The 27,020-nt window shown below is 41.1% G+C and overlaps 1 protein-coding gene across 2 annotated transcripts in view; it reads right to left on the bottom strand.

Annotated features, from left to right (window-relative positions):
• Cd101 (CD101 molecule) overlaps positions 1 to 26,641 on the bottom strand; it is a 52,162-nt gene extending 25,521 nt beyond the window's left edge. For both annotated transcript variants that reach the window (XM_004854125.3, XM_087213314.1), the window contains exons 1-4: positions 15,249 to 26,641; positions 6,826 to 7,206; positions 5,171 to 5,587; positions 3,175 to 3,561 (exon numbers count right to left, since the gene is read on the bottom strand). In XM_004854125.3, the coding sequence (XP_004854182.2) occupies positions 3,175 to 3,561; positions 5,171 to 5,587; positions 6,826 to 7,206; positions 15,249 to 15,291 (1,228 nt within the window). In that variant the 5' untranslated portion in view covers positions 15,292 to 26,641. The remainder of the gene's footprint in view (positions 1 to 3,174; positions 3,562 to 5,170; positions 5,588 to 6,825; positions 7,207 to 15,248) is intronic.
• Between the last annotated feature and the right edge of the window lie 379 nt (positions 26,642 to 27,020).

The following is a 27,020-nucleotide window of genomic DNA, read 5'->3' as shown; positions in this document are numbered from 1 at the left end:
CCCCAGAAAAAAGATCTGCTAAACACTTAAATAGTGGGAAGAAGGCAGCAGCAGGTAGGCTAGGAGAACCTACTTACACTTAGCGGCTTATCAGTTACACTTGTTTATTTATCAGTTTGTGAAATTAGCTCATGGTGAGGAATTTCTAGTTGGATAAATATTCAGTAGTATTTTGTTAGATTAATTAGGGTGGGTGTATGAACCTGAAGGTGATGAAGCCATGCTAATTTAAAGTTTTAGCCTTTTAGAATTCAGGGCTTCAGAGTTCAACACAATCTAACTGTTCCTACTGATCTCCCCTAATCAGTCCTAATTAGTTCAGTATGTGTTTTGAGCAGGGAAAGAACAGTGTTAATTAGATTTTTGTTCACCGTACCACAATAAAAATAATTACTTTGGGGAATATATATATATATATATATATATATATATATATACTATGTACATATAATATCTATCAATCTACCTATCTACTTTCATCTATCTGTCTGCTATTGGTAAAGGGAGAGCCTTCTTAATGGCAAAACTACAGTACAAGACTATAAATGTTAAGCTAGTTCCTAGATGGGAAATTCAAAATGTGTAAAAATGCAGACATTCATTCAACAAATGCTTACTGTGTAGGGTCTTGTTCTGATTGCTTTGTGGGCAATGAAGAGATACATCAGGAGCTTGGGCATCTTATGAAGCCAGCAATAAATTTAAGGCCACGATTCCTGGAGTCAGAATTGCCCTGGGCAACACACTTGACCTCTCTGAGCCTTATTTTCTTTCCTGTAAAAACTAGGATAATAACACCACCTTCCTATTGCATTGTTGAGAGAACTGAACAAAGGGCATACACAAATAGCTGAGGTTGGCTGGCTAGAAAAAATACTCAAAAACGTTGGTTATTAGCATTAGTGTTTAATAAATGCCACAGGCAAAAGCAGAGGTCGCTCAAAGCAAAAGAGAAAAACAAAATAGAATTGACATTAGAAATCTAAAGAGGATCTAAATGAATTTGCAAATTGCTCTTCCTGGCTAGGAAGTTCAGTCTTGGGATGTTTTATGTATACATGTACACAAGTTACAAAGGCAGAATGAAAGTTAATGTCCATAAATAGTATTAAAAATAAAAACCCACTTGCAAATTTGGAGTGTTAGAAGCATAATTATGCCTTAAGTTTTTTCAAGGTAAAATGGCTTATCTATGAAGTTTAGAAATTTGAGGGGGAAACTATTACTCAAGTCTCACTGCTTTAACCATCATAATTAATTTCAACTAACTTTTTTAAAAATGATGTTTCTTTAATTCATTGAGATCATTACTGCCCCATGATAAGGAGTACTAAATAACAAGGTGTGGTTAAATTACACATCAGAGTGATAGTGGGTGCCTCCTCCTGTTTGAAATATTGATAGAATGACAAAAGTCTGCTTATCATTCAAATAATAGCTTGACTTTCAAAACAGAATGTTAAACACGATACTTAATAAATATGCTAATAAGTTTTCCTAGTTCTACATATGGTCCCCATTTGGACACCAGCCTATGCAAAGAATTAGTTTTAGCTTTGGAAGATAACCATGCTGATAGCATTATGAGCTGCATACCATGAAGCACACCTTCAGGTCTCTTTGGCACAAATTCCCACATCCTGGGTTTAAGTTTGCAGATATGTTTCAGGGAGATTGAAAAACACAAAGCAGAAATTTAGCTCCGTGCAAATGCATAAACCTACCTACACTGTTTTTCCTGAATCCTAGAGAATCAGATCAAATGTTTAGTGCAAAAACTGTCACCATCACACTTCCTGGCCCGCCCCTCGAGGCTGAAGCATGCTCATCTTCCTTCCTAGCCAACAGGGAGACGGGATGAACATGAAAGGGAAATTCATCTGTCTTTGGAGATGCCTCTAATGAGCCAGTGCAACAAGCATATCTTTATTTTAGTTCAGTTTTTAATTAACATTTAAACATTTTTTCTTTTTGCTTTTGGGCAATTATTCTTTCTGGATTTTGACTTTAACATTCAGCCCAAAGAATCCTAATATTAGCTGTGGATTTGTCTGTCTTCACTTTACACATAAGGCACTGATTACTCAAACATATTTAAAGTCACAACCTTCCCAAAGAAAAGGAGAGCTGAGTAGCTATCAGGTTCTGTTTTGAGTTGCAGTAACAAAAGTTGTGAGGCTGGGTAACTTAGTAATGGGGTTTATTGGGCTCACAATTCTGGCAGCTGAAGCGTCCAAACAGCACCGGTACCAGCATCCTGGCGAGGGATCCCTGGCTACATCAGAACATGAGGAAGCAGAAAGGGAAGCAAAAGTGGCCTCACTTTAGAATAACCTGCTCTCCCCATGGTATTCATGTATGCATATGGGTGGAGCTCCAGGATCAAATTACCTGAATATCACCACACCACGCCGGGCCATCAAACTTCTGCCACCTGAACCTTTCCAGGACAGACTACATCCGAACCATGGCAGCAGCATCCCTAGTTTCGTGCATACACTCAGAGTAGGCATCTGACCACAGCACAGCCAAGTGCAGGGCATGGAGGTGGCAGCTTCATTCACCTCTCTCCTGCTCACTGTGTGGCAGAATTGTGACTTAAGTATCACTTCACAGCAGGTTAATCTCACAATGGATTAACAGAAGGTAACTGGAAGATGACTGGTCTCAGGGTTTGCTAATGTGGCTGCTGATTCCACAAGAAGAAGTGTAGCTCTTTATTCTTAACTGCCTCTCTCTGTCTCTCTCTGTCTCTGTCTCTCTCTCTCTCTGTCTCTCTCTCTCTCTCTCTCTCTCTCTCTCTCTAAGGACTTCATTAATATAGCTGTTCTCTGCTTACATAAAAAGAGCCAATGTATAAAAATTAGAACTAACAAAAAATTAATAGAATCAAAGAATCGAAGACAACACAAAGGAACTTACGGATCATCTAATTGTGTACCATCACTTTACAAATGAAGAAGCTGAGATTTGGAGGTGTATGTGCATAGTAACGGCCTACTTAATGGGTCAGGTGGAGGACTCCAAAGAGGCCCAGCTAGCCTAGGTATCTTCCTTTACTCCACTTTTCCTCCAGCAGGCACAGGAAGGTGTGCCTCCCAGCGTCCATGAAGCATGAAGCCTCTGTACCGCCAAAGGAGGGGCTGATTCATGCCTGGTCCTGACTTCACTTACCTGCTGGCTCCTTCAGGTGCACTTGGCTGACGGGTGACTGCTTTCTCTGCAGCACCTGCCAGGAGCCCATTGGAGTTTTCACCACCTCGGTTACTGCACAACTGTAGGCACCTTCATCCTCTGGGCCCGCTGAGAAGATCTTGAGGGAGAAAGCCTTGGGGCTTAACTTTGAAAGCTGGAGCTGTCCTTGGCTCACTCTGTCTTTGTAATGCTTCTGCAGATCCAGGACTCCACCAGCATCAATGTGGGCTATTTCAATCCCACCGAGTAACCAAACGACCTGAAGCTGTGGGTCCCGGCCGCTGCCCACCACCAGGCAAACCAGCTCCAAGGGTTTCCCTTCGGTGAAAGTGCTCTCAGCAGTAATGCTGACTTGAAAATCTCTCACTGGTAACAAAAACCAGGCAAGTATTAAGAAAGACCACTGCATCTATCCTTTCAGTACTAGAGTTGAGATTCTAGTAAAGCATACCATGAAGATTGCTTTGGATGTGACAGTTCAGTTCTGTAGTGGCAGACACCGCTTCACCCCTCAAAAAATTCTAGAATAAATAATGCCCATAAAGACAGGCATGGTTGTGTATGCTTCAAATACACTCTTGTAAGCTGAGGCTGGAGGATTAGAAGTTTGTGTCCAGCCTGGGCAACTTAGTGAGATCTGTCCCAAAATTTAAAAAAGGAGGATGGAGGCTGGGAATGTCTCAGCGAGAAAGCTCTGGGTTAAATCCCCAGCACAATACAAAAACTATGCACAAATGTATAAGGTATATAATTAGATATGCTTTGTATATTAAGACAAAACATTGAATTGCTATAAATTATGACCTCTCCCCCCCTGCCTCTGTGTTGGCGATTGAACCCAGGGCCTCATGCATGTTAAGCATGTGCTCTACCAGAGAAACATGCCCAGTCCTTATTTCTTACTCTCTTGTTTTGTCTGCTAATAGCCAGGGGAGTTATCCTAAGTTAAAACTACATGTGATGTGGCTTTGTAGGACTCACTGAGTGTAACTTGGATACTTGAGGCTAACAGGACAAATTTTTTTTTTTTGGTACCAGGGATCAAACTTGGGTCCTTCTGCTCTCGAGGCAGGCAGTGGAACCACTGAACTAAATCCCAGGCCCCTAACAGGACAATTTTTAAAGGAACAGAATAACATGTATCTTAAAAAAAAAAGAAAGAAAACTTCAGTGATCCACCACTGGAACATAGTTTCACTAATGAATATATATGGTATTGGGAATTCCCTCCTATTGGGTCAAAGCCTATGGGAAAGACCAGAAATTTGCCAAGAATGCCAATAAATCATGACGAGTGATACTCTTCCAAAATGGAAAAAGAAGTCAGGCAGAAGGAAATCCCACTACTGACAAGGACAAGATTGAACCCAGAGCTTTCTCACTGAGACATTCCCAGTCCCACCCCTTTAACTTTTGGGACAGGGCCTTGCTAAGCTGCCCAGGCTGAACTCAAACTTGTAATCCTCATGTTGCAGACTGGAGCTACTCTGAGGCTCTACTGTCTGTGGTAAGTGGGCTTTGGAGAGAGACAGGCCTGCCTTTCAGTGCTAGTCCCACCTTTCTTCCACTGGATGAACTTTGGGAAGCATTTACCACACCTGGAGCTCAGGGTCCTCATTTTCAAAGTCAGGAGTTGACTAGTTGCCTCACAGATGGTTAGGACTAAATTAAATAATGTAGATAATGTGCTTACAAAGTGCCTGGAAAAAATGGTTACAAAACTATTTCCATGGCTGTCGGTGTAATCCATCTAACTATTTGACATTCTCATCCCATATACATCCTCCTGTGAACAAAGCCAAAATGGAGCATACTTCTTCTTTGTTATGCTTCCCAGACGACAAAAACAAAATTGAGTCAAAATTTCTAGCTAAGTTTTTTTTGGGGGGGTCAGCAAAAGATTTAAAAAATTAAAAAGATATCCCTGAAATACTCATTACTAGTGAAGCTACACATTTCCTGAGAAGGTAGTTACCTGCTGGCTGGACTCTCAGAGTTGTTTGATCTGTCTGCTTTTTTGTGATGGAAATCCAGGTTTCATCTGGATCCTGAATCCATTCAGCTGCCTCACAGAACAGCTGACCTTGGTCTGAGGGCTGGAGCCTGCCTATGGACAGCCTGAAGGTAGTGACCCCAAGCTTGTCGAGCCTCACATCACCAGCTGCAAACCTCTCTGTGTATGAAGGCCCAGGAATCAGCATAAAATCTCTGGAGAGAGAAATAATCTTGGTGGGCTGGCCACTTTCTTCTTGCTGCATCAGGTACCAGGTGACAGAGAGGTGGGTATGCTGAGCTGTGGCTTTGGATGCCTTGCAGGTAAGTTCTAATGCTTCACCTTCCTCCTTACTGAGAGTCTGGGGATGCTTGGTGGCAGAGAGAGTATCTGGAATAACTGAAAACAAAGGAATGATGATAATATGCCCAGCCCACTCTTATCCAATTAAGGAAGATGGTGCCCTGAACCCTCATCTGCAAAACACATCCTTTGAGTTGGTTTTTCACCAACCATAAGCTTCCCTACTGGCAATGGAACCACTGGCCTTTGTGTACTGTCTATGGAACCTGGCAAAGCAAATGGCTCAATGAAATATGGTCTCTGACTTTGCCTTATCAGCATAGGATGTAACTAATTTAGCTACTCAGACAGAGTATTGATAGGGGAAAATCACTGGGAGCTTCCAGAGCTAGATTCTGACCCTCTGTCCCTAAATCTGACTCAGTGAACTTGGGCATATCGCTTCATTTTCCTGGGCCTCCACCTGCTTCTTATGAAAAAAGTTCTGAAATAACTGGTTACAATTTATCATTCAGAGCTAAGATGCAATCTGTGTCAAAGTTTTATAACCATCCTACTATGCTACCTCTGCTCACCTTCAAATGAAATAACACAGCTCAAGATTAAGTGAAAGCAACATGTAGCTTGAATCAATGACTATTATTGGGCATCTACTCTGTGGTAGCCACTGTGCTAGGAGCTGAGATAAACATTCTCTCTCAAGAAGCTCAGAGAGTGATGGGAGCAGTGTGCACCAATAGCAAATTACCACGTAACGGGGTGAGTGCTGTCAATAGAGCATCAAGAAAAAGGAAGGTGATATGGGTTCCACAGAAGAGGTTATATCAAAACTGGCTCTTGAAAGATATGTAGGAATTCACCAAGCTAAAGAGGGGGTGCTAATATTCCAGGCCAAGGGACACAATGACAATTGTGCAGGACAATGAGCCCCTGCTCACAGGAAAAAGTGCTAGAGAGCGGTAGTTTGAAAATAATTTCCAAGCTAGTTACTTGTCACCTATGATACTAATACCAGTTTTCTCATCAAGTTACTGTTCTGCCTCGAAGCAAGGACTCAACGATGGTGGGAATCCTTTAAAATTGGTCTAAAGCTGTACTATTACCAACCTATGAATATCACTGTTTAAATTTTTACAGTACATGATTGGGAAAACTGAACTGGTCATTTTAGAGAATGTAAGATACCAACTTGTAACAAATTCCCAAACCATCCAGCGGGCTAGGAGGACTCTTCCCAAAGAAAATAGAACAAAGCCTGTCTCACTGCAAATGCACCAAGATGGTGGAGACTGGCTTCTCCAGGGCTGGACAGCAGAGGGGGACAAACATCTTACCAGTTAGATTGGTCTTCGCACTGTAACTTCCATAGTATTTCTCATCCGTGTTCAAGGTGTGACACTCATACTCGCCAGCATCCTTCATCTGGAGCTTTGAGATGTGCAAAAAAACCGAGTTGCCCTGCACTCTGTCTATGTAGATGTCCCTGCTTCGCACCCGCTGTGCATACACTGCATAAGAGAAGGCAGCATCCTTGGTGCTAATGATCTGTATTTCCCTGGCTGGGGCTGTCGGCAGGTAAACAGACCACTGGAAATGCTGCTCAGAAGGTCCCTGATGGCCAGTTACATTACAGCCAATGCTGACAGGGTAACCTTCAGCTCTATACAACGGTCCTTTTTGAACGGTTACTTCTCTCTGCCCAGTGCTGAGCTTAGCTTGCAAATAGGAGAAAGAGAGGGGAATAAAAATAGATTAGTGCTCTGGTTCCCAATGTACCACATTATGTAGTTCCCAATATTACAGTTCTGGTAAATGAGATCACAGGTTATTAGCAATAATCAACTCCAATGTTCACCACTTTCTTTAGGTTAAGCAGCAGTAGAATGGCTTGATGCATAGTTGTCCTTTTATAACTTTAACTTCCATAGTAATCTCTAGTCTCTTTAAAAAAAAAGCTTAGCTTCATCCATGTAACATGGCTACATCCATAAAACACGGTCTTATCTAAGTGCACTTATTTTAAAGCAATGTGTGATAATTTATTTTTTACACTATTTTGTGAGGAAATCCGGCACATACTTCCTCCAGTCTCACTTTCCAGAGCTATTCTTATAGAAGTGGTTGCTGGAGAGGCAAAGTCTATAGCTCTGCCCCCAGTGCCCTGATTTTTCAGGCTGGTTGGAAATATTCATAGCTCTTAGCCATCTGATGCAAGATTAGCCAAAATTAGCATCTGAAGGGGCAGCAGCACTTCCTTTCTATACTGAGGAGAATTTTGTTTTGTTTTTTCTAATTTCTAGAGAGCAACTGTAGCTTTACTGAAAAGCTTCATATTGGATGACTATAAAGACCAGCAAGTTTTGGGATCAAAATTTATTTTAGTTCTCTTTTTAAAACGTTTTCAGCTGGGACCACTATGGAATGTTTTCTGTTGAAACAAATCTTAATTACTAAGTGTAAAGAAAAAAACATAATTAAATGATAACATTTCACTAGAAAAAATTTAAACCCAGCATTTCTCAGAAATCAAAAGGTTTATGTTTATTTATTTTGATTGATATTAAGGGCAAGTTCATTTTTGTCTCAGAAAGGCCTGATCTTCCACTAGCATCCGGGGCACAGTAGACAGGGAAGACAGGGTTAAAAGACATCAGAAGGCCCAAAGGGGAGTGGTGGCTGCTATTGTGGAGTTAACAGAATAGAGTTTTTAGGAAGAATAGAAGTTGCAAGAAACAGGGTATCTGCTGAATTATGTGGCTTCACAGGGACAAAGAGAAAAGGAAACTACACAAGGAAAGAAGTCAGGGGAAAAAAATGACATTATAGAAACCCCAAAAAGGCTGAGTGTGGGAATTTTAGATGAAATGAAAACAATCCTAAAGTATATAAGGGGGCTTAGAAAACAAAAGGCAAGGACAGGAAAAATAAGCGCTCTCCTGATGCAGTCAACTAGAACCTGGATCTGTGTATGTTCAATTTCAAACTGGTAAATGAACTAACCAATACCCAGGCAGTCAACCAACCACATACATTTCCAGTAATAAATTAAATACAGATTTATTAACAAATCTCAATTAATATATTTATATCTTAATATTTTGTAATAAATATGGGAGTTAAATCACCTTAGAAAAATGTAAATTATTACTTACCAAAAAGTTATGCTATAGAGGCAGTTTAAAACATTTTCAGCAATGCCCTCTTAGAGAAATGCTATGCTACATTTATAACCATGCTGTTTATTATAACCCCAAACAAGAGGCAACCCGTATGTCCGTCAAAAGCACAATGGATACCGGAGAATGGTATAGTCATAGAATGGAATATTACACAAAATTGGAAATTAATGAATTACAACTATTTATAACATGGATGACTGTGTTCAATCAAAGATGCAAGGTCAGCATTGGTGGTATAGTGGTGAGCATAGCTGCCTTCCAAAGATGCAAGATATTTATTTATTATTTATTTATGGAGGTTTTTTTGAGACAGGGTTTTGCTATGTATTCCAGGCTAGCCTCAAACTCACTATGTGGCCCAGGCCAGCCTCAAACTCATGGCAATCTCCCTGCCTCGGCCTCCTGTGTGCTGGGATTACAAGTGTGAGCCACCACACCTGGCTTGAGACACTTTTGAATCCTTTTGATGATATGCAGAAATGATTCTATGGTTTACAAAGTTTAAACACAGGCAAAAACACATTGTGCTGTTTAGTGATGCATTAAAAAGCTAGGAAGTTGTTGTCATCAGTCAGGAAAGTGATTGCGTTGTACTCTGATGGGGCCTCACATCTGACTGTGATCAGAATGAGTGTATACTTCTAGGATCCTGGCAATGTTCTGTTTTTTGACCTGGGTAGTGATTGCACAGGTTTTAGTTTTTTCTTATTTGTTAAACTGCATGTTTATGTTTTATTAGCCTTTTCTTGTATGTTACATTTCACTGTAATTTTTTTTAAATAGGGTTTTTGAGGCACCACTAACCTGTTTATATCAGGGCACATTTCTATAAATGTTATTTTTGGTGGCTAGGCAACACTTCTCCAACATTTTCTATCACATTTCAGTGAGACAAGTACCACATTTGAAAACATTTTATTGTGGAAATTAGCACTTCATTTTCTACTGTTTATTTGCCAACTCAAATATTTATTCAACCACTTAATTGTATTTCAGATGTTGCAGAGCCTAAGATAAGAAGAGGAGTTTGGAATAGGCTCTCCTTCCAGATTTTATAATCTAGTCAAGTAGGGGGGTAGTCATCTCTCTATGAGAAAGAATATAAAATGCTTTAAGGGATTTGATAAAAGCAAAAATTACTGTTTGAGAGATGGTATTTGCAGTGGACCTGGGAAAACTGGAAAGACTGACAAATGGGGAGACAAGGCTTTTTAGGTGAGGGAGACATAATGACAAGACTACGAGTAGGAATCAAAAGACTTGTTCAGAAAATGGGGAGTAAACTGGATGGGGGAAAAGTTGCATCATGATTAAAAGGAAGGGATAAGACTGGCTAGGAAATTTTGTTCATGAAGGACTTGAGTATGATGTTTAAAAGTTTGGACTTGACTCATTAGGCAATAGCAATCCACTGAAAGTATCTGAAAGGTGTTAGGAATTTAGCCTGATGGTTTTGTGGAGGATGAAGTCAGAAGCAGACATCAGTAATTATAGTAGCCTGGGACAAAGGTAAGGAAGGCATAGGGATGAAAAGAACTATGAGTAGGAGCTGAAATCTATCCGGTTTTGTGTTTTGGATGCTTGGGAGTCATAGGGGTGAATAGAGGAATTGCAGGTAAGAAGAAATCAAAGATACCAAGGTTTTATAAGATTGAGAGATAATTGTACTCTCTAGAAATCAGAATAACAGCAAAAGTTGCTGTTGTATGTTCAAGGGTGAGGAAGAAGATGATGCATTTAATTCTGAAAATACAAAATTTGAGTGCCATGGCATAAACAAGAAGGATAGCCAGCAAACATTTGGAAATTATATTCAAGTGTGCATATTTTACTTTAAAGTTGGCTCAATCCTTTGAAAATATTTGTAATCTAACCCTTTCAAAAACTGTGATATTACCATATTTAGTAGTGTCAAATCTTATAAGTGGCTGAGTCAGATTTGAACCTAGACTTCCACATTCCAAACCCATGGCTGTGTCCATTGTTTCTCACTGCTTCCTGATTCGGTCAGTTACAGATAAGCATTGGGACATGTTAAAGAATATAGGGAAGAGGATAAGAGGGAGATTACTAGAGAGAGTATCTCTATTTAGAAATGGGATGAGGACTAAAACCTACAGAAGGAAGAGTTAGGGAGGTGGAGGGTCGCCAGAGCACGAAGGCACAGGGATCAAGGGCAGCAGAATATTTCAGAGGAAAGGGTTTGTCAGCGCTGCCAAAGGCTGCTTGAGGGCAGGGGACTTCTCAGGCCAAGGAGGGCACTTTAGTTGGATGCTGATCAGGCCCCGGAGAGCTCTGTAAGAGAGATTTTTGATAGAACAGAAGCAGAAGTTTTCAAGGGTATCTGGGTGATGAGAAGTAGTGAGGGAGGGGATGCATGTCAGCTCCCTTGCATGTTTATAGGCAGAGGCAGCAGTGGGTAGAGAGGTAGAGGTGGGTGAAGCCAGAGAAGATGAGAAGCCAGAGAGGGCCTGGTAGAGGCATATGGTCAAGAACATGGCCTCACTGTGGTCTGAGTGCTTGTGTTCTCCCAAAATCCATATGTTGGAACTTAAACTCCAGGTTGATGGTATTAGGAAGTGGGCCTTTAAGAGGTAATTAGGTCAGGAGACCTCTGACCTTGAAAATGGGATTAGCATTCTTATAGGGGACTTCGAGAGCTAGCTAGTCCCTTCCACCATGTGAGGACTCCGCTAGAAAGTTCCATCTACGAGGAAGGGGCCCTCACCAGACACCAAGTCTGCAAATGTTTCAGTCTTGTACTTCCAAGGCTCCAGAGCGGTAAGGAATATATTCCTGTTGATTCTGACCCACTTGGTTTATGATATTTTTGTTATTGCAATCAGGACACATTGAGACATGCTACCTTCTCAGGAAAGTGAAAGAACTAGTGTGAAGGTACCATAGGTATTTTTGAGGTGAACATAAATAACAGTGATCAATTCAAGTGGCTCCACATTGGAGTCATACAGTGAAGCATCTTATAAATATTCTCTCTGTGGGTTGTTTCAGGGATGTCTCCTTTCCTCCTAAACAGCAAAATGCCTCAGAAGACTGACTCATTGTTTCATTTTTAATGGATAAAGGAATAGGACCTTTGGCACAGAAGTTCAAATTCTTGTCTGATGAGTACACAACTTGGCACTGCCACACTAGCATAGGAGCCTTGCTCTTGAAACAATTAGAATTCCTGGAGGGTATTAGCATTCTTAACAAAACAAAACAAAACTAAAGGAGCTGGATGTGGTTGGGACCAAAAGTTGGAGCCCAACCCGGGCAACTTAATGACTCGACTTAGTGAGACTCTGTCTCAAAAAATATATATAAAAAGGTGCTGGGGATGTAGCTCAGTGCAAAGACCCTGGATTCAGTCCTCAATACTGAAAAAGAAATTACTGGACTTGTCAAAATTACAGTTTCAGTATTGTCTGACTGAAAATTATTAGGTTGGACCAAAATGGCTGACATTCAACCATTTTGATATAAAAAAATAGTAATCTCAAATAATTGTATTTCATACAAAGCTTACCTAGAGAATAGCCAATATACCAAGCAACATCTCTTTCTTTATACATATAAAAACCCCTATAAGCTTGGAGCTGAGATAGCTTCCATCTATAATTAAGTGAACTCTTTTTTGGTCTTTGTTTTTTACATGAACACAATCTCAGTAAGAAAAACACCCTCTGCCCAAGGCCCTCTATGTTAACTGGCCTTTATTCATAGAGCAGTTACTCAAGGTAAGGGTGGCAAATCAAGCAGGCAACGACAACTGTGGGAGACTGCAATATTGATTATACTCAAAGCAGGCTGTAAGCAGTGCAGGCTGTGAAGAGTTAACCCCACAAGTGGCTTGTTTATAGAAGCAAGTCCAGCCGAAGCCTATGTGTTGAGGTCAGAGTAACTCACACCCAAATTCTATTCCCACACTAAAACCTTCTTACTAGAGGGACAATGTTCTAATTACAACCATATATTTTGTCTATTCTGTTCCTAATTCAGGAATGCTTTGTCTTATTGTTTATGAGCCTTGTTTATATTAATTTCCACAGAAACCACACGATTGAACATTTTCTCATGTAGTCCTGCCTTTGCACGTAGATTGCCTTTACCCCAATTGATTACCAATAAAAATGAGTGGCTTGGACGGGCCAGCACCTTTTGCTAATGTAGCATTGGCTCTCCTGTCACCCCACTTTCTGTCTCTCTTAGTTCTGTCTTTTAGTTTTTTTCCTCAGGCTTGTGTGGTACACTGAGCAGGAGACTGGAGGCTACTGCAGAGGTTTCCAGGAACATTTTAGGGGTTTCCAGTAGACAACAGCTAAGTCCTAGTGCTCATTTACCCATTAACTTCACCTAGCACCATATTCTAACCTCTTATTCAGTCTTGATACCTACTGGAAAAAAATAAATAAATTGGGGGCTGGGAGTGGTAGAGTGTGTGAGCTAGGTCCTGAGAGTGTAAACTCCAGCAATAACAACAGACAACATATATATTTGCTAAACAATGTAACAGATAAATTTACCATCATTTAATTAATTTCCTTCCTTTCTCCTATATTTGTAATGACAAGTAGCAGGCTTCCAAAACTTTTTCAAGTTACTTCCTGATTTATTTATTCTTCACATAAAAACTGTGGCTCTATACAAAATTAGTGCTTGAAATGAGTCAGAAGCTAGAAGAAATAACTATATAATTTAGGTAATTGTTGAAGAGTGTTAAGGAAAAGCTTCCAGTTTTTCCTATGAAGTCTTGATTACTCCTTTCTTCCCCCAGACCTTCTGCCTTGCTTACCAAAACAACAAGCAAACAAACAAACGAAAATGAAAACCACAACAGAAGCCACAGAGAGAATTTGCAGTTACCCAGTTCCCCCTTACGCATAAGGCAAACATATTTTTCAAATACACAAAGCACATACACTTGAGAATCTTAGTTGGACAACTGAACAGAAAAAAGCAAAATCCATCAGCCCCTGGAGGACCCCACCAGGACACCTGCCCATTAACACTTGCCATGCCAGTCTGGCAGGTCCCCGTTATCCAGCAAGGGATCCTGGTGAATTTCCCTGCAGGCTACTTTTCTCCCCATCAGGCCCAGATCTGATCCTTACCAACATATCCCTTGAGATAAAGGAGCCCAGGTAAACTTAACCAGTGCTTATTCAGCAGCTTCTTTGTACTGAGTGCTATACTTCCAATTTTTCAGCTATGGCCCTGGATACACTGATTACAGCTTCATTCACTTCCCCCATCATCCCAGCCATCCAGGTTCCTGCATTAACTCTACTCATCTCTTGAAAGCCAACTTTCATCATCTGGATCCACAAACAGAATTAAAGGGCCCATCAACTGTGGCGAACAAAAACCCATGCAGCTTTATTTTCATTAATCTCTAATGAAAATTTAGTATTTTCTTCAGTTGAGAATGTAGACAGTGAATCACATATTTTCACATCATATTGCCATGGTTGCAGCTGTATTAAAATATTATTCATACTCATCATTTCATTGATGTTTGGTGGCTAATAGATCCACCACTAGATCTTGCTATATAATACATAATCAAATAAATCACTACATCATAATTTATTAAAATTTTTTATAACTATTTCAGTGTGACCAATCTCCTCTACAATCCTCTGCATTTTATTTTATGCATTTAAAAATGATTTTGAGAGGGCCGGGGATTTAGCTCAGTGGTTTTTGCCGCCTGCTGCGCAAGCGTTAAGGACGCAAGTTCGATCCCCGGTGCAAAAAAAAAAAGATTCTGAGGGCTGGGGATGTGGTAGAATACTTGCCTAAGTATGCACAGCATGAGAACTTGAGTTTCATCCCCAGCACTTCCAAAACAAAACAAAACAAAAATTTGAGATAGGTCCATAAAGCCTCACCAGATGCTAAAGGAAACTATAACATAAAAAAGAACATGGTAGCTGCTTTGTCCAGTCTGGAACTATTTCATTTCCTGCCTAATTCCTCTGGTTCTTCCCTCTACCTCCAAATTTCCACTTCCAGCACCTTGTTCTAACATATATAAATGTCCCTCAGTCAGGTAAGACAAGTAAATAATCATCCTGCTCTTTCTTGGGCTCTCAGTAGTTAATGCCCATATTACTCACAGGCAAAGTACAGAAACTTCTTTTAGCTTAGTGCTCTCTTAACCTTTTCTTCTACCCAGCCAGATCCCCAGGCATATGTGCCCAGTCAAACCCTATTCTCAGGCAAACCTTAAGGTCTCCTCTCACTCTGGGAAGCAGAGCATCTCACATACTCTCCAGACAGGTGGCCTAAGAAGAAGTAAAAGGTTTGCAAAAGTGAAAGATTTGGCAATGCAGACAAATGTAAAACACAGTGGAATCAGGTGCTTGGGACTCAACCAAGCATTGCACTTCCCAGGAACTCAAGGTTGTCCAAGAAAGCCAAGAATTGTCATCAATAAATCAAAAATTATTGACAACCACAGAAGCAGGTGGCATGGTTGTTTCTGGAAAGACCAAATTGTGCAGCTCAATCACCCAGCAGCCTCCCATTGATTAGCTCTTGTGATGATAGAAACACAGAACTGTGAAACTTACTCAGAAGGAGAGAGAAAGATGCCATATACAGGGCGTGTGCCATTTGGACCAGTATAGACCTTTCCAGGAAGCATCACTGAAGCCGTTCAGAAGCTGAGTGACAAATGTGCTCTCACTGCAAGGGTAAAGAGGAAGCAATTGTGTGGTTTTCAGCCCACTGAGAAACACAGATGACATGCAAAAAGCAAGGCTGGTTACTTTATATTGTGCTCTGCTAATCTCTCAAATTGAGCTGTAAAAAAATTAGTTACCTTTATGGTTAAGTAAGCATACACAGATAAAAATAAGATGGGACTCATCCTGGCTAAATATATATCACTTGGCAATAATGGGAGAATTTAAGTAAACTGAATAAGTAAAAAAGCAAGGAGAAATGTTCTCTTTTTGGCCCTTCCTTTTCTTCCCATCTTGAGAGAGGAAACAAGCAAAGGGCCCCTAGAAAATATGAACTTGGGGTCACATGATGTGTGAAGATGACAGGCTGTGGAATCAGCCTGTCTGGTTTGCACGCAGTAGTTAATGCCCCCATTACTCATAGGCAAAGTATAAAACTTGGTAGCTGTGTGATCTTGGAAAAGTTAATTAACGTTTTCTAATCTCTTCTCTAAAATGAGGATACTCATACTATGTACCCTATAAGATTGCCATGAAAGCTGAATAAGCTAATTAATTTTAAGCATTTAGAACAATATCCAGTACATAGTGAGTCTCAATGAATATTAGCTACCGTCATCACTATCGTAGGACATTTAAGTCTCTGTCTGCCCAGTATTGGCCTGGGCACCAAGGACGGCAGAGGAGCACCTATGTATAACCAGTGGTACTGAACTCAGGACAATTTGATCCTTCTCTAGTCCTTGAAGGCAAGATCATATGAGGGATGGACTTGAAGAGGACATTAGCTTTAGTCTCTAAGCCTGGATCTAGATCAGTCAATAATAAATGCATCTGTTTTAGATCACAGTGACAGGCAGATCACTGCTCCATCCAGCCATCCAGCCATCCATGCATCCATCCATCCATCCATCCATGCATCCATCCATCCATCCATCCAGCCAGCCAGCCAGCAACTATTTAGTCCTTGAATGTTCTGAGAGCTATGGTTAGATTTGCACATACAAAGATGTTCACAACCTTGCCTTTATGCTCAGGAAGCTCTCACTTGAATCAGATAATCACCATGCAATAGGGCACCTAACTGGGGTGAGGGAAGGTGGTAGGCAGGAGAGATAATCAGGATGGATGGGACTGGGCCGAAGGAGGCAACAAGGGAGCAAAAGGGGCAAGGGATGATTGGGGAGAAACAGTTTAGCATGGATAAGTGATGCACAGGTTGTTCCCTCCTACTGGAGGTGAAGGTTAAGGCTGGCGTAAAAGGAGAAAGGTCTGTAGGTTTGCTGGGGCGGATCATAATGGGCTACTCGTGCCCCGCCTAAGAGCCTGACTTTTATCTTGAAGAACAGGGAAGATATTACAGAGGGTTTGTTTGCTTGTTTACTTATTTGTTTCTTTTTTATTTTGTTTTTCAAGAGTATAGCCTTTATTTTAAACTTGAATTCCATACTTGTGTATCACTAACTGGTTGAAAAACGAGGAAGGGTGAAGAGGCAATAAGCAAGAAGGCCAGTGATGGGATTTTGCAGAAGTTTGTATAAGCACTGTGAGGGCCTGAATTAGGGCATCTAAAATGTAGAAGAGCAACCTAGGCGTGGTGGTGCGTGCCTGTTATCCTAGAACTCTGAGAGGCTGAGGCAGGAGGATCAAAAGTTTGAGCCCAGCCTGGGGAACTTAACAAGATTCTGTCTTAAAAAAAATAAAAATAAAAAAAGGGCTGGGGATGGAGCTCAGTATGAAGGCCTTGGGTTCAATGCCCAGAACTGCAAACAAACAAAAACAAAGCCAGAAAACCCCGAGATATGAAATAATTAAATGCTTATCACCTATACGAGTGCTACAGATTCATCCGTAGTTAAAGTACAGCCTCTGAGCTCAACGAGTGAAGGTGAGGCCTGGTGGGGGTGAACAGGAAGGAAGGGAGAGCGGGCCTGACTGTCATACAGGAAATAAGGTGAGGTCCCCTAGGAGGCGGGCAAGGAAAGACATACTGACATTTGGAGAAGGGAGAGAGCCTGTCTAATGTGCAGAGAGTGGGAGAGGCGAGGAAAACCTCAGGGTAAAAGCAGAATGTAAAGGTAAAATTTATTTTTCTAGGGGGAATTAGAGGAGAAAAGTGCAACATTCTACAAACTCGAGTCTGGACGCCTGCAACTTCACTCATGCACTCCTTCCTTCATCTGTCTGTCTGTGCACCCATCCACCAAGTCATCCCTCCCTCTGGTTTTGTTTTCCTTCATTAGTAAGGACACCTAACAATTAGCCCCCGAATGCCAGTTAACCTACAAATTAGTGAATATTAGTCTTTAGTGAAGACCCTGCACTTTTCTTTTCAAGGTTCTATGCAAGCAGTGAGGAGGATAAAAGAATCGTACGATGAGCCGATGAGCCCTGCCCTCCAGGAACTTGGATCTTAGTTTAGTAAACTGCTGTCGATAAGAAAGAGTAGTCATATAAGAGAGAATGTGTCAGTATCCAATTCATGGTTCAGACAGGAAATCTCCCAAGAGTTAATAGATTGGAGAAGCAGGGGGCAACCACACAAGAGCATCCAGAGAAAGCTGATTTTAAGAAGGTATTTGGAGATCAGATACAATTTAAATAAGCAGGGAGGAGAAGAAAAGACATTCCAGTAAGAAGAAATTAACTGCACAAAGAAAGAGGCAGGGGTGTGTAGGTTGTATTTAGGGAAATATTAAAGGGAAGCTTGCCTGGAATGGAGATTTCAAACTAACTCTCCAAGCTGTTGCTTACTATGAACAGAGCTTGAAGTATGGGAATTTGTTCACCATTTCCGCTAGAGAAGTCATGGGCACCAACGTTTTAGGCAAATGTACTGTATCAATTAGTTTCTACTGTGTGACAAACAACCAAAAGACCTTGGTGCCCTCTAGCAGTATTTTTATTGACCAGCTATGGGTCAGCTGGGTGGCTCTGCTTATGTATCTGTAGCTGGCTTGTGGGAGTGGCGTGGTCCAGATGGCTTTGGCTTGGATAGCTCCGCTGTCCTCCATGTGTCTCCCGTCTCCCTAGCAGGCTGGACTTACACATTTGCAGCATAATGTCAGGGGTCCGAAAGCACCAGTGGACCCATGAGCACTTTTTAAAATTTCTATTTACATCAGGAACAACCTCAGGCCAAAGCTAGTCACATAGCCAAGTCCAAAGGCAAGAGATGGATTAATAGATTCTGCCTCTTTAAGGAGTGGAACTGCACAACGGGAGATTTAAAAAAATGGAGTTATCAATGCAATCAATCTGCCAAGTGCATCACAAAGAGAATTATTTTAGAAATAAGCATTAACCTCAGAGACAATTGTTGCCAATAATACAGAGTATCCTGTATTCCTGAAATATAAACAATCCAGTTAATGCTATGCAACTTCTTATTCCTGGCTGTTGCCAAAATATTTCTTCTCTTTCTATTTTAGTGGCTCCATTTCTGCCAGAATTTAACATTGACAGGGTGATGTCACTTCTTTGCTGGAGAGGAAAAAAGAAGCTTTCTGTTGTTAAGGAAAAAAAAAAGAAGAAAGAAAGGAAAAAAATAGAGTTGGCAAATGAGACAGTTATTCTATTGCCTTGGGAATCACTGCATTGCAATTGTACCAGTTGAAAGGAATGTGAAAATGTAGCTCCTGATCCAGAGGGGGAGAGGAAGAGGGCCACTGCTGGACAAAGCAACTAGGAATACATCAAAGGGAAATTCTGTTCCAGCTCCTGCAATACCAATGAGAAGATCTTTCTTACAGGTTCACATACTCCAATATTAGTCCCCAAATTCATGGAAATTACAGGTATTGTGGTCTCCTATCTTAAGCATTCAGGTCCCAGGAACAAAGATCTTTCACATATAAGGTTTTGTTTTGTTTTGTTTTTGAGACAGGGTCTTGCTATGTAGTTCATGTAGGCCTTGAACACACTAAGTAACCCAGGCTGGCCTTGAACTCAGTGAGCCCTCTTGCCTCAGCTTTCCAAGTGCAGGCATGTTCCACCATGTCCAGTTTACATATTAGGCTTATTGCAAAGCACTTCACATGCAATTTTATACAATAATTCGTATCACTGTGTGGTAGGCATTATTAATCCCATTTCATAGACAGGTAAAATGAGACTTGGAGTCTTAGACTAACTAATCCAAAATTAAGTGGGTAGAAAATGGCTGGATTCTAAGACTGCTCATTCACTTTAACACATCTGCTGACTTATCCACGATTGCCCTTTTGCTGATATTGTCTCTAGTGGTCAAAGCACCAGTATGCAGTATGCATCTAGATGCCACCAGGCTTCACATCCAATTATAAAGCCCTATTAGTTTGCCCTAAAATCTTTTTTCTTCAACTCCTAGGCTCCTCCTCCTTCAGCCTCCTGAGTAGCTGGCATTACAGGCACACACCACCAGGCCAGGCTGTAAAATCTTTTATGAATTAATTCTACCTCTTGCTGTCACAATTGAAAGCCTCCACTTTTCACCTGGACTAATGCAACTCAATTGGTCTCTGGCTTTGCCCTTTCCCTTTACTCCGCTGTGAGTGATCTAAAACACAAACACAGCTATGCATTTTCCAGATGAAAGTTTCTGGTGGCTTCCAGAGTATTTCTAGACTGTCACGTTCAAACTCCTTTACAATCTGGCCCCTGGAAACTCTCTCAGCACCTTACCCTTCACTTTTGTCCTTCAGCAGCACAGAGCCACTTGTATTTCTCTGGGCCTGTCCTCCCATTGTTTCCCTCTTTAACTCTGCAAGCGTGATCCCTTCTGCTCAGGATGTTGCCTCATCCCTATCTGGGAAATGTCTATTCGTTGTTTGTTTGTTTTTCCACTGCTGGGGAGTGAACCCAGGAACTTTGCTGATACCCCAGCCCTCTTTTAATTATTTTGAGATGGGGTCTTGCTACATCTCTAAATTGCCCATCTTGCTACATCTCTAGGTTGGGCTTGAACTTATGACCTTCCTGCCTCAGACTTCCAGAGTGCTGGAACACACCTGACAAAGTTTTTTTTAAATTACAGGCTTTGCATCTCCTATGTGAAACTTTTCCTGACTCCTTGGATAGAGCTCACCACTCCTTCCTCTGAGTTGTCAGTGAGCTTCTATAATTTTACTTGTTATATGGTAATACATTATTTACATGCTTCTTTCTCCTATAAGACTATGAATTTCCTAAGGGCAGAGTCTAGTTATTATTCATCTTTCTAGCTTTTCAACAAATACTTCCTGAATGCCTGGAATATTCAAGTACTGAGGCTAGTGTAGTGATTTAGAATATTGCATGGTTTCTCTTTTATGAGAATACCAAAATATAAATAAAGAGTGAATTAAAAGAGATAATAAGAAGTGGAGAGATCTTTTTTAAATGGGAAGCAGAACAAGACATGGAAGGATGAGGAGGGAAAGGAGATGGGAAAACAGACCTGAAGGGAAAATGGAAATAGAACTTTTTTTGCAACTTGCAGGTTTTGTACTGTTTAAAAAATTTTATTGGTACACTTTAGGTGTACATAATAATCTCATTCATCATAGGGGATTTGTACCTGTACATGATACATCTTGCTGCTGCTTTTTTCCCCAATGCCCTCCCTTCTCTTCAACCTCTCTTCCCCTCTTTATCTACAAAAGCATTGTTTCCATTTCTTTCTTTCTATTCTTTTTTCTTTTCCCTTCCTTTCTTTCCCCCTCCCCCCTCACTTGTTCCCCTTCCCATTTGAGCATTTTCTTCCTATTTCCCAATGTCTATTATACTGTCTAGTCCTTATTTACACTTTTGGTTTCTTGTACAAGAGAAACAAGCTTTGCAAACGGAAAGGGACCAAGAGTTGGAAGGAGCAGGAAGGGATGGGAGGGGTAGGGGACAAAAAGAGAATAAAGATGTATTATGTGCATGTACCAACTCCCCACAATAAGTGTAATCATCATGTACTGCAAACATGTACTAATAAAAAAAAATAAAGAAAAAAAGCTCAAGGTCAAAAAAAGAGAAAGACTTGGGTTTGGATAAAGTATCAATTTCCTCTCTATAAACACGTGGACAGAATAGTAGAAATTCACTATCTGACATTATTAAAGATGTTGGTTTTTGTTTTGTGGCTCTGGCTTCAAACCCAGGGTGGTATGCATGCTAGGCAAGCTCTCTAAAAGTTAGCTGCCTGCTCTCCGGAGCACAGGGCTGTTAGCTTGACAATTAAGAAGACGTATCAGGTAAAGTCAGGAACCATTTTTTAAAAAGCAACCTGTGTGTTAAACATTTATTGCCATTTAAACCATGCATACTCACACTCACTCCTCCTCTCCTGACAAAGGCCCAAGTCTTGCCATGTGGAGTCTCCTACAACTTTATTGCACAAACCAGACCTCTGCCGTCTTCTCTATAAATTTTGTGTTTGGTTTCTTTAAAATGGAGTAAGGACCTAAACAGACATCAGTGGATCCAATAGAGAACAGAATCTTTCCATGTGCTGCGGATCCTCTGCTCCTCCCCTCACCTTCAATCTCTTTAGGGTTTTACCCACACCTAAGTTGGTAGGATGTTTAAAAAGAAATCTGTTTCTACTGGATCTTTCCAGAAAATTCATTTTTTAAATTATTGTAGTGAAAAACACAACATTAAATCTTAACCATTTTAAAATTGTACAGTTTAGTAGTCACTCTATTCACACTGTTGTGCAACAGATCTCTAGAGCTTTTTCATCTCACAACACCAAAACCTGATACCCACTAGATAGTAATTTCCTCTTCCCTCGTTCTTGCTAATTATCTTCCACACCTTCCGTTGCCGTACTTTTGGACTACTTTTAAAGATTTCATAGGAGAGGAATCATATATATTTATTCTTGTGACTGGTTTATTTCACTTAGAATAATGTCATCAAAATTCATCCATGTTGTAGCATATGTCAAGATTTTTGAGGATTGTGTAATATTCCATGATATCTATATATTGCTTTATTTTATTTTATTTTATTTTTTGGTACCAGGGATTGAACTTAGGACCTTGGGCTTGCGAGGCAGGCGCCAGAACCACTGAGCTAAATCCCCGGCCCTAATTTTTTTGATATGGTAAAGACCCAGAGGTGGGATTGTGGAATCACCAGTTAGTTCTATTTTTAATTTCTTGAAGAACCTCAATACTGTGTTCTATAATGGCTGCATCATTTTATACTCTCACCATCAGCACACATTGCAGTTTCTCTGCATTCTTGCACAAGAATAACATTTGCTATTTTCTGTTCTTTCGTCAATGACCATCCTAACGGATATCGGGTAATATTTCATTGTGGTTTTGATTTGCATTTCTCTTATGAGCAGTGTTGCAAAGCATCTCTTCAAATGCTTGTTGATCATTTGTAAACATTCTTTGGAGAGTTGCCTATTCAAGTTCTTTGGTCAGTTTTTAATTGGGTTTCTTCTACAATCTGGAAATAACCCCTTATCAGATATATGGTTTGTAAATATTGTTTTCCATTCTATCAGTTGCCTTTTCACTATGTTGTTTCCTTTGACATTGTTATGGTTTAGATCTAGAATGTCCTCCAAAGCCTCACATGTTCAGAGGTGGGGCTTCCGGAAATAAGCACGACAACTAACCTGCTGTTAGGAAGCTGCTTGGATGTGGGTCACTGTCTCCCTCCTGGATCCTCTCTACCCTCTCTGCTTCCTGGCTACCTGATGTGAGCAGCCTCCCTCTGCCAGGCCCTTCCTGCCTTGAAGCCAGCCAACTGCAGACTGAAAACCATGATCCGAAATAAACCTCTCTTGCTTTAAGTTGTGGGAGTTGGGTATTTTGTTCTAGCAAGAAGAAAATGACTAAGACAGACAAGTAGAAGTTTTTGTATTTGTTTATTTTTGGTTTTGCTGCTCATGCTTTTGGTGTCATATGCGAAGAACTCATCACCAAATTCAGTATTTTGAAGCAGTCCCTGTTTTCATCTAGGATTTTTATAGCTCTATTCTTACATTTATGTTTTTAACCCAATTTAGGTTTTATTTTTAGTATGTGGTATGTGGGTCCTACTTAACTCATATATGAACATCTAGTTTACCAACAGCATTACTTTGCTTTTTCTTTTTCTCCTCTAGTATCAGGGATTGAACTCAAGGCTTTACATATGCTAGGCAAGTGCTCTACCACTGAGCTATGGTCCCAGCTCTCCCAATAGCATTTCTTGATACCTCTTTCTTTGATGATGGCATTTCATTGGTTTGCATGCTATTAGATGAATGTATACAGAATCCACCAAAAATGTATACACATTTCAGGAAAACAGAAACTTGTATAAATATTTTAATACTAAATTTATTGAGACATCATGAGATTAATACAAGTTACCTTTGGCCTCTACAATTACAAAGCGTGCTCAAAGCGATAGCCATTAGCTTCCAGATGTTTATTAGTATGGTGCACTACTGGTTGGGTAAGCTTGTTCATTGAGATGGCTGCACATGCACTTAAAATTTCTCTTCTAAGGACCAGCAGTGTAGTGGGTTTTCTGTGATATATGACATCTTCTTGTGACCCCCACATGAGGGTAACATCATTTGTTGAAAAATATCATACTATTTTTCTTTTCCTGAAGTGTGTATACATTTTTTTTTTTTTTTTTGGTGAACCCTGTATAATTACAGTAAAGAAGTACTGTTGCCACAAACAGGTTTGCGAATACGCAGAACAGAGATGCAGGGAGCAGCACTTCCACAGGTCCATACCCTAGCAGGCTGCATGCCCCAAACAGTGAGTACCTATTAATTGTATCATTTTATTTTCTGGTTTTTGATGCTTTCGTATTTGATGTTTTGCTGACACTGCGCCTTTCAGGGCTGGCCAATTCCTCAAACAGAAAAGATCAACGGGGAGCATGCTTTTCCTGTGCAAAGCAACCAGGCCAGACCCCACACCCCACTACCTCCTCTGTCACATTCAGGACCACTGTTCTTTCACTTTAATCACCCATAGCCAGGCACCAGGAGCTACACCACCCCGTCTCGGGCCTCCCAGCCAGGGGTGGACAGGTGAGGAGTGGAGCAGTTCGGGCACCTGTAGCACCACCCTAGCCCCCAGGCACCCCCGCCTCTGGCCTCCTGGTTGCACCTACACCTGTCAGAGGCACAGGGAGTCATAAAGGCCATTGTCCAGAGCTCCAGAAGATAGGGCAGAAGTGAACAACAGAGAGAGGGCCTCTCTCAGGCTCCCTGATGAAAACTGAAGCCCACTGGAAAAGTGAGGAGAGTCTCTGCAATAAAGGCACAGCAGACCACCATGCTTGCTAAGTTGGAGGGATCAGCACCTCCCATCGGAACCTGGAACCTGCACTATCTTCAGGGAAAGGCAGCTGGAACCTGCAGTAGAACCTTGCAGAGTTCAACCCTGCAGGAGGTCAGGGAGCTCAACTTGGGCCTTGCAGCCAGAAATCAGCCTGAATCTCAGGGGTCTCCTACTGGCCTGCTCAGTCTAATTGACTTAGACCTGCACACTGTGGCCCATGTTGTCTATTGTGACAGCAGAGACGCACCTTAAGGAGGCCCTTCATTTTTATTTGTTACTTGTTATTTTCAAACTTATTTTTTTCTCTCCTTTTTAATTTTTATTTGTTTTTTCTACTCTTTTCAAATTTTTTCTCTCTCTTCTTGTTCTTTTTGGTAAAGGCTTTTTTTTTTTGGTACCGGGGATCGAACTTGGGACCTTGTGCTTGCGAGGCAGGCGGGGCACCACTGAGCTAAATCCCTGGGCCTCTTTTTCTTTTTTTTCTGTTCTTTCTCTCTCTCTCTCTCACTCTCCCACATTGTTCTTCATCTCCCTTGTTACTGTTCCTTCCCTAATTCGGATTTCTTCTTTTTTTCTTCTCGTTTTTTCCTTCTCTCGATTGTCATTAGTTTCAAAGGAAAGTGAACATAGTTTCTAGCCTCCCTATTGGTGATTAGTTGTTCAGTTCTTGTCTTTGTTCTTTCATTGTCTTTTCCTCTTGTCTTCAACAGTCCCCTAGAGTTTGCGTGATCTTCCTGTGTCTTGTGGCCTCACTTCTAACCTTTCCTTTTCCTTCTACCTATCCACCCCTCCCTCCCCAACTCCTTCTAAGTCCCCATCCCGAAGGGTAAAGTTGCTATACTGAACAGTCTATTCGCTATAAACATATTTTGTGCTGGTCCTTGATTTTGATTTAATTCACACAGTTAAAGGTGATAGATTAATAACTACCACAGTGTTATTTTCTAAGCTGTACTTTATATTATTGTTATTGCTGGTTGTACCATAGCCAGGCACCAGACAGCCAGGGACAATCCCTGTCCCCCAGAACATGTGGAAATTAGTCAAGCTAGCCAATCCTAAACCTGCTTACTCTGCCTTGCCAGTTCCTTCCTGTGAAAACCACAACAAAAGCTCTCACCTGTTTCTCCTCATTCTCCTCCTAGCTCTGGTGCTTCTTCCCCACGTGCTCCTCTGTAGCATGGCACGCTTCCTTCTCCTGGGATCCGTGTCAGGTAACATCTCATTGTGGTTTTGATTTGCATTTTTCATGATTAGTGATGCCAAGCCTCTTTTCATATGTGCATGGTAGGTGTGCAAGTACGTTTTTGTTTTGCTTTTGAGGGAGGAATGGGTTCAATAATAGGTAGGGGATTGCCAAACACCAGCTCTGACTGCATCAGTATTTTGACATGAGCAGATCCTCCCAGGTCATTGAGAAGCATGTAACGACAGGCCATTTTTGACAGCAGACAATTTAGCTGTGAAGTCCAAGTGTCTCCTATATGCCTAGAACAATGCCAATCACTGGGCACTGTGAGTGACTAGGACACACACCCAGCCATGAATAACTTATAATGTGAGCTGGTCCCTCAACAGGACACAAAAGACACAAGAATACAAATGAGGCCAACGGGACAGTCAGTTGGGGAGGCCAGCCAAGGGCCGATGGCGAGGGCTGTCAGCCCTCACTCCTGCCCAGGTGTGCTGAAGCCAGGAATGTGGGGAACAGGACTGTTTCCACAGTGCAGAGGCTGATACCTTCTGGTCCAGCCTGGCTCCAGGCTGCATCATGAATCACAAAAACCATTCTGTCCCGATCACAATATGGTCATGAAACACTGGTGTTTGTTTCCTCATCTGCAGATAGGAATGATATTTAACCTGTCTTTCCTGAAAGGAGGCCTGTGAGAGTATGGGAATTCAGCAAAAGGCCCAGAGACCATCCATAATGACAGGGTCCTAGCCCTTACCTTTCTGTGTAGTGGGATCCTCAACATGCACCCCATGGAATCCATTTCTTCTTTTATCATTAGTGAGAGTCTACAACGCTTTTATAGAGTTCAGTGAGATCAGAAAGCACTAAGGTTGCAACTGGGATTCATCCACAATCCCTCACAATGGAGAGATGGAAGGAAAACAGGCCAATATTAAGTTCCTCACTCAACTACAATTTAAATTAAACTTCCTTTAATGAAATAAAAAACAAATGGTGCATTGCATAATATTTGTGGTCACAGTATAAAACAATACAATTAGTTCATATAACATTGGATATGGACAAAAATACATAAGACCTTTTCCTTGTCTACGGAAAATTTTGCAGATCCTTATGTGCCACACTAAAAAAGAAAGAAAGTCAGCCTGGTCTCCTAGGGATCTGCACATATATTCTTCACTGAGAATTTGGTCGAACAGT

The sequence above is a fragment of the Heterocephalus glaber genome, unplaced genomic scaffold, assembly GCF_053883595.1.
Source record: "Heterocephalus glaber isolate CG9 unplaced genomic scaffold, H.glaber_assembly_v1.0 deba00001442, whole genome shotgun sequence".
NCBI classification, from domain to species: domain Eukaryota; kingdom Metazoa; phylum Chordata; class Mammalia; order Rodentia; family Bathyergidae; genus Heterocephalus; species Heterocephalus glaber.
Note: the sequence above shows the minus strand (reverse complement) of the source record. Positions and strands in the feature narration are given on the sequence as shown.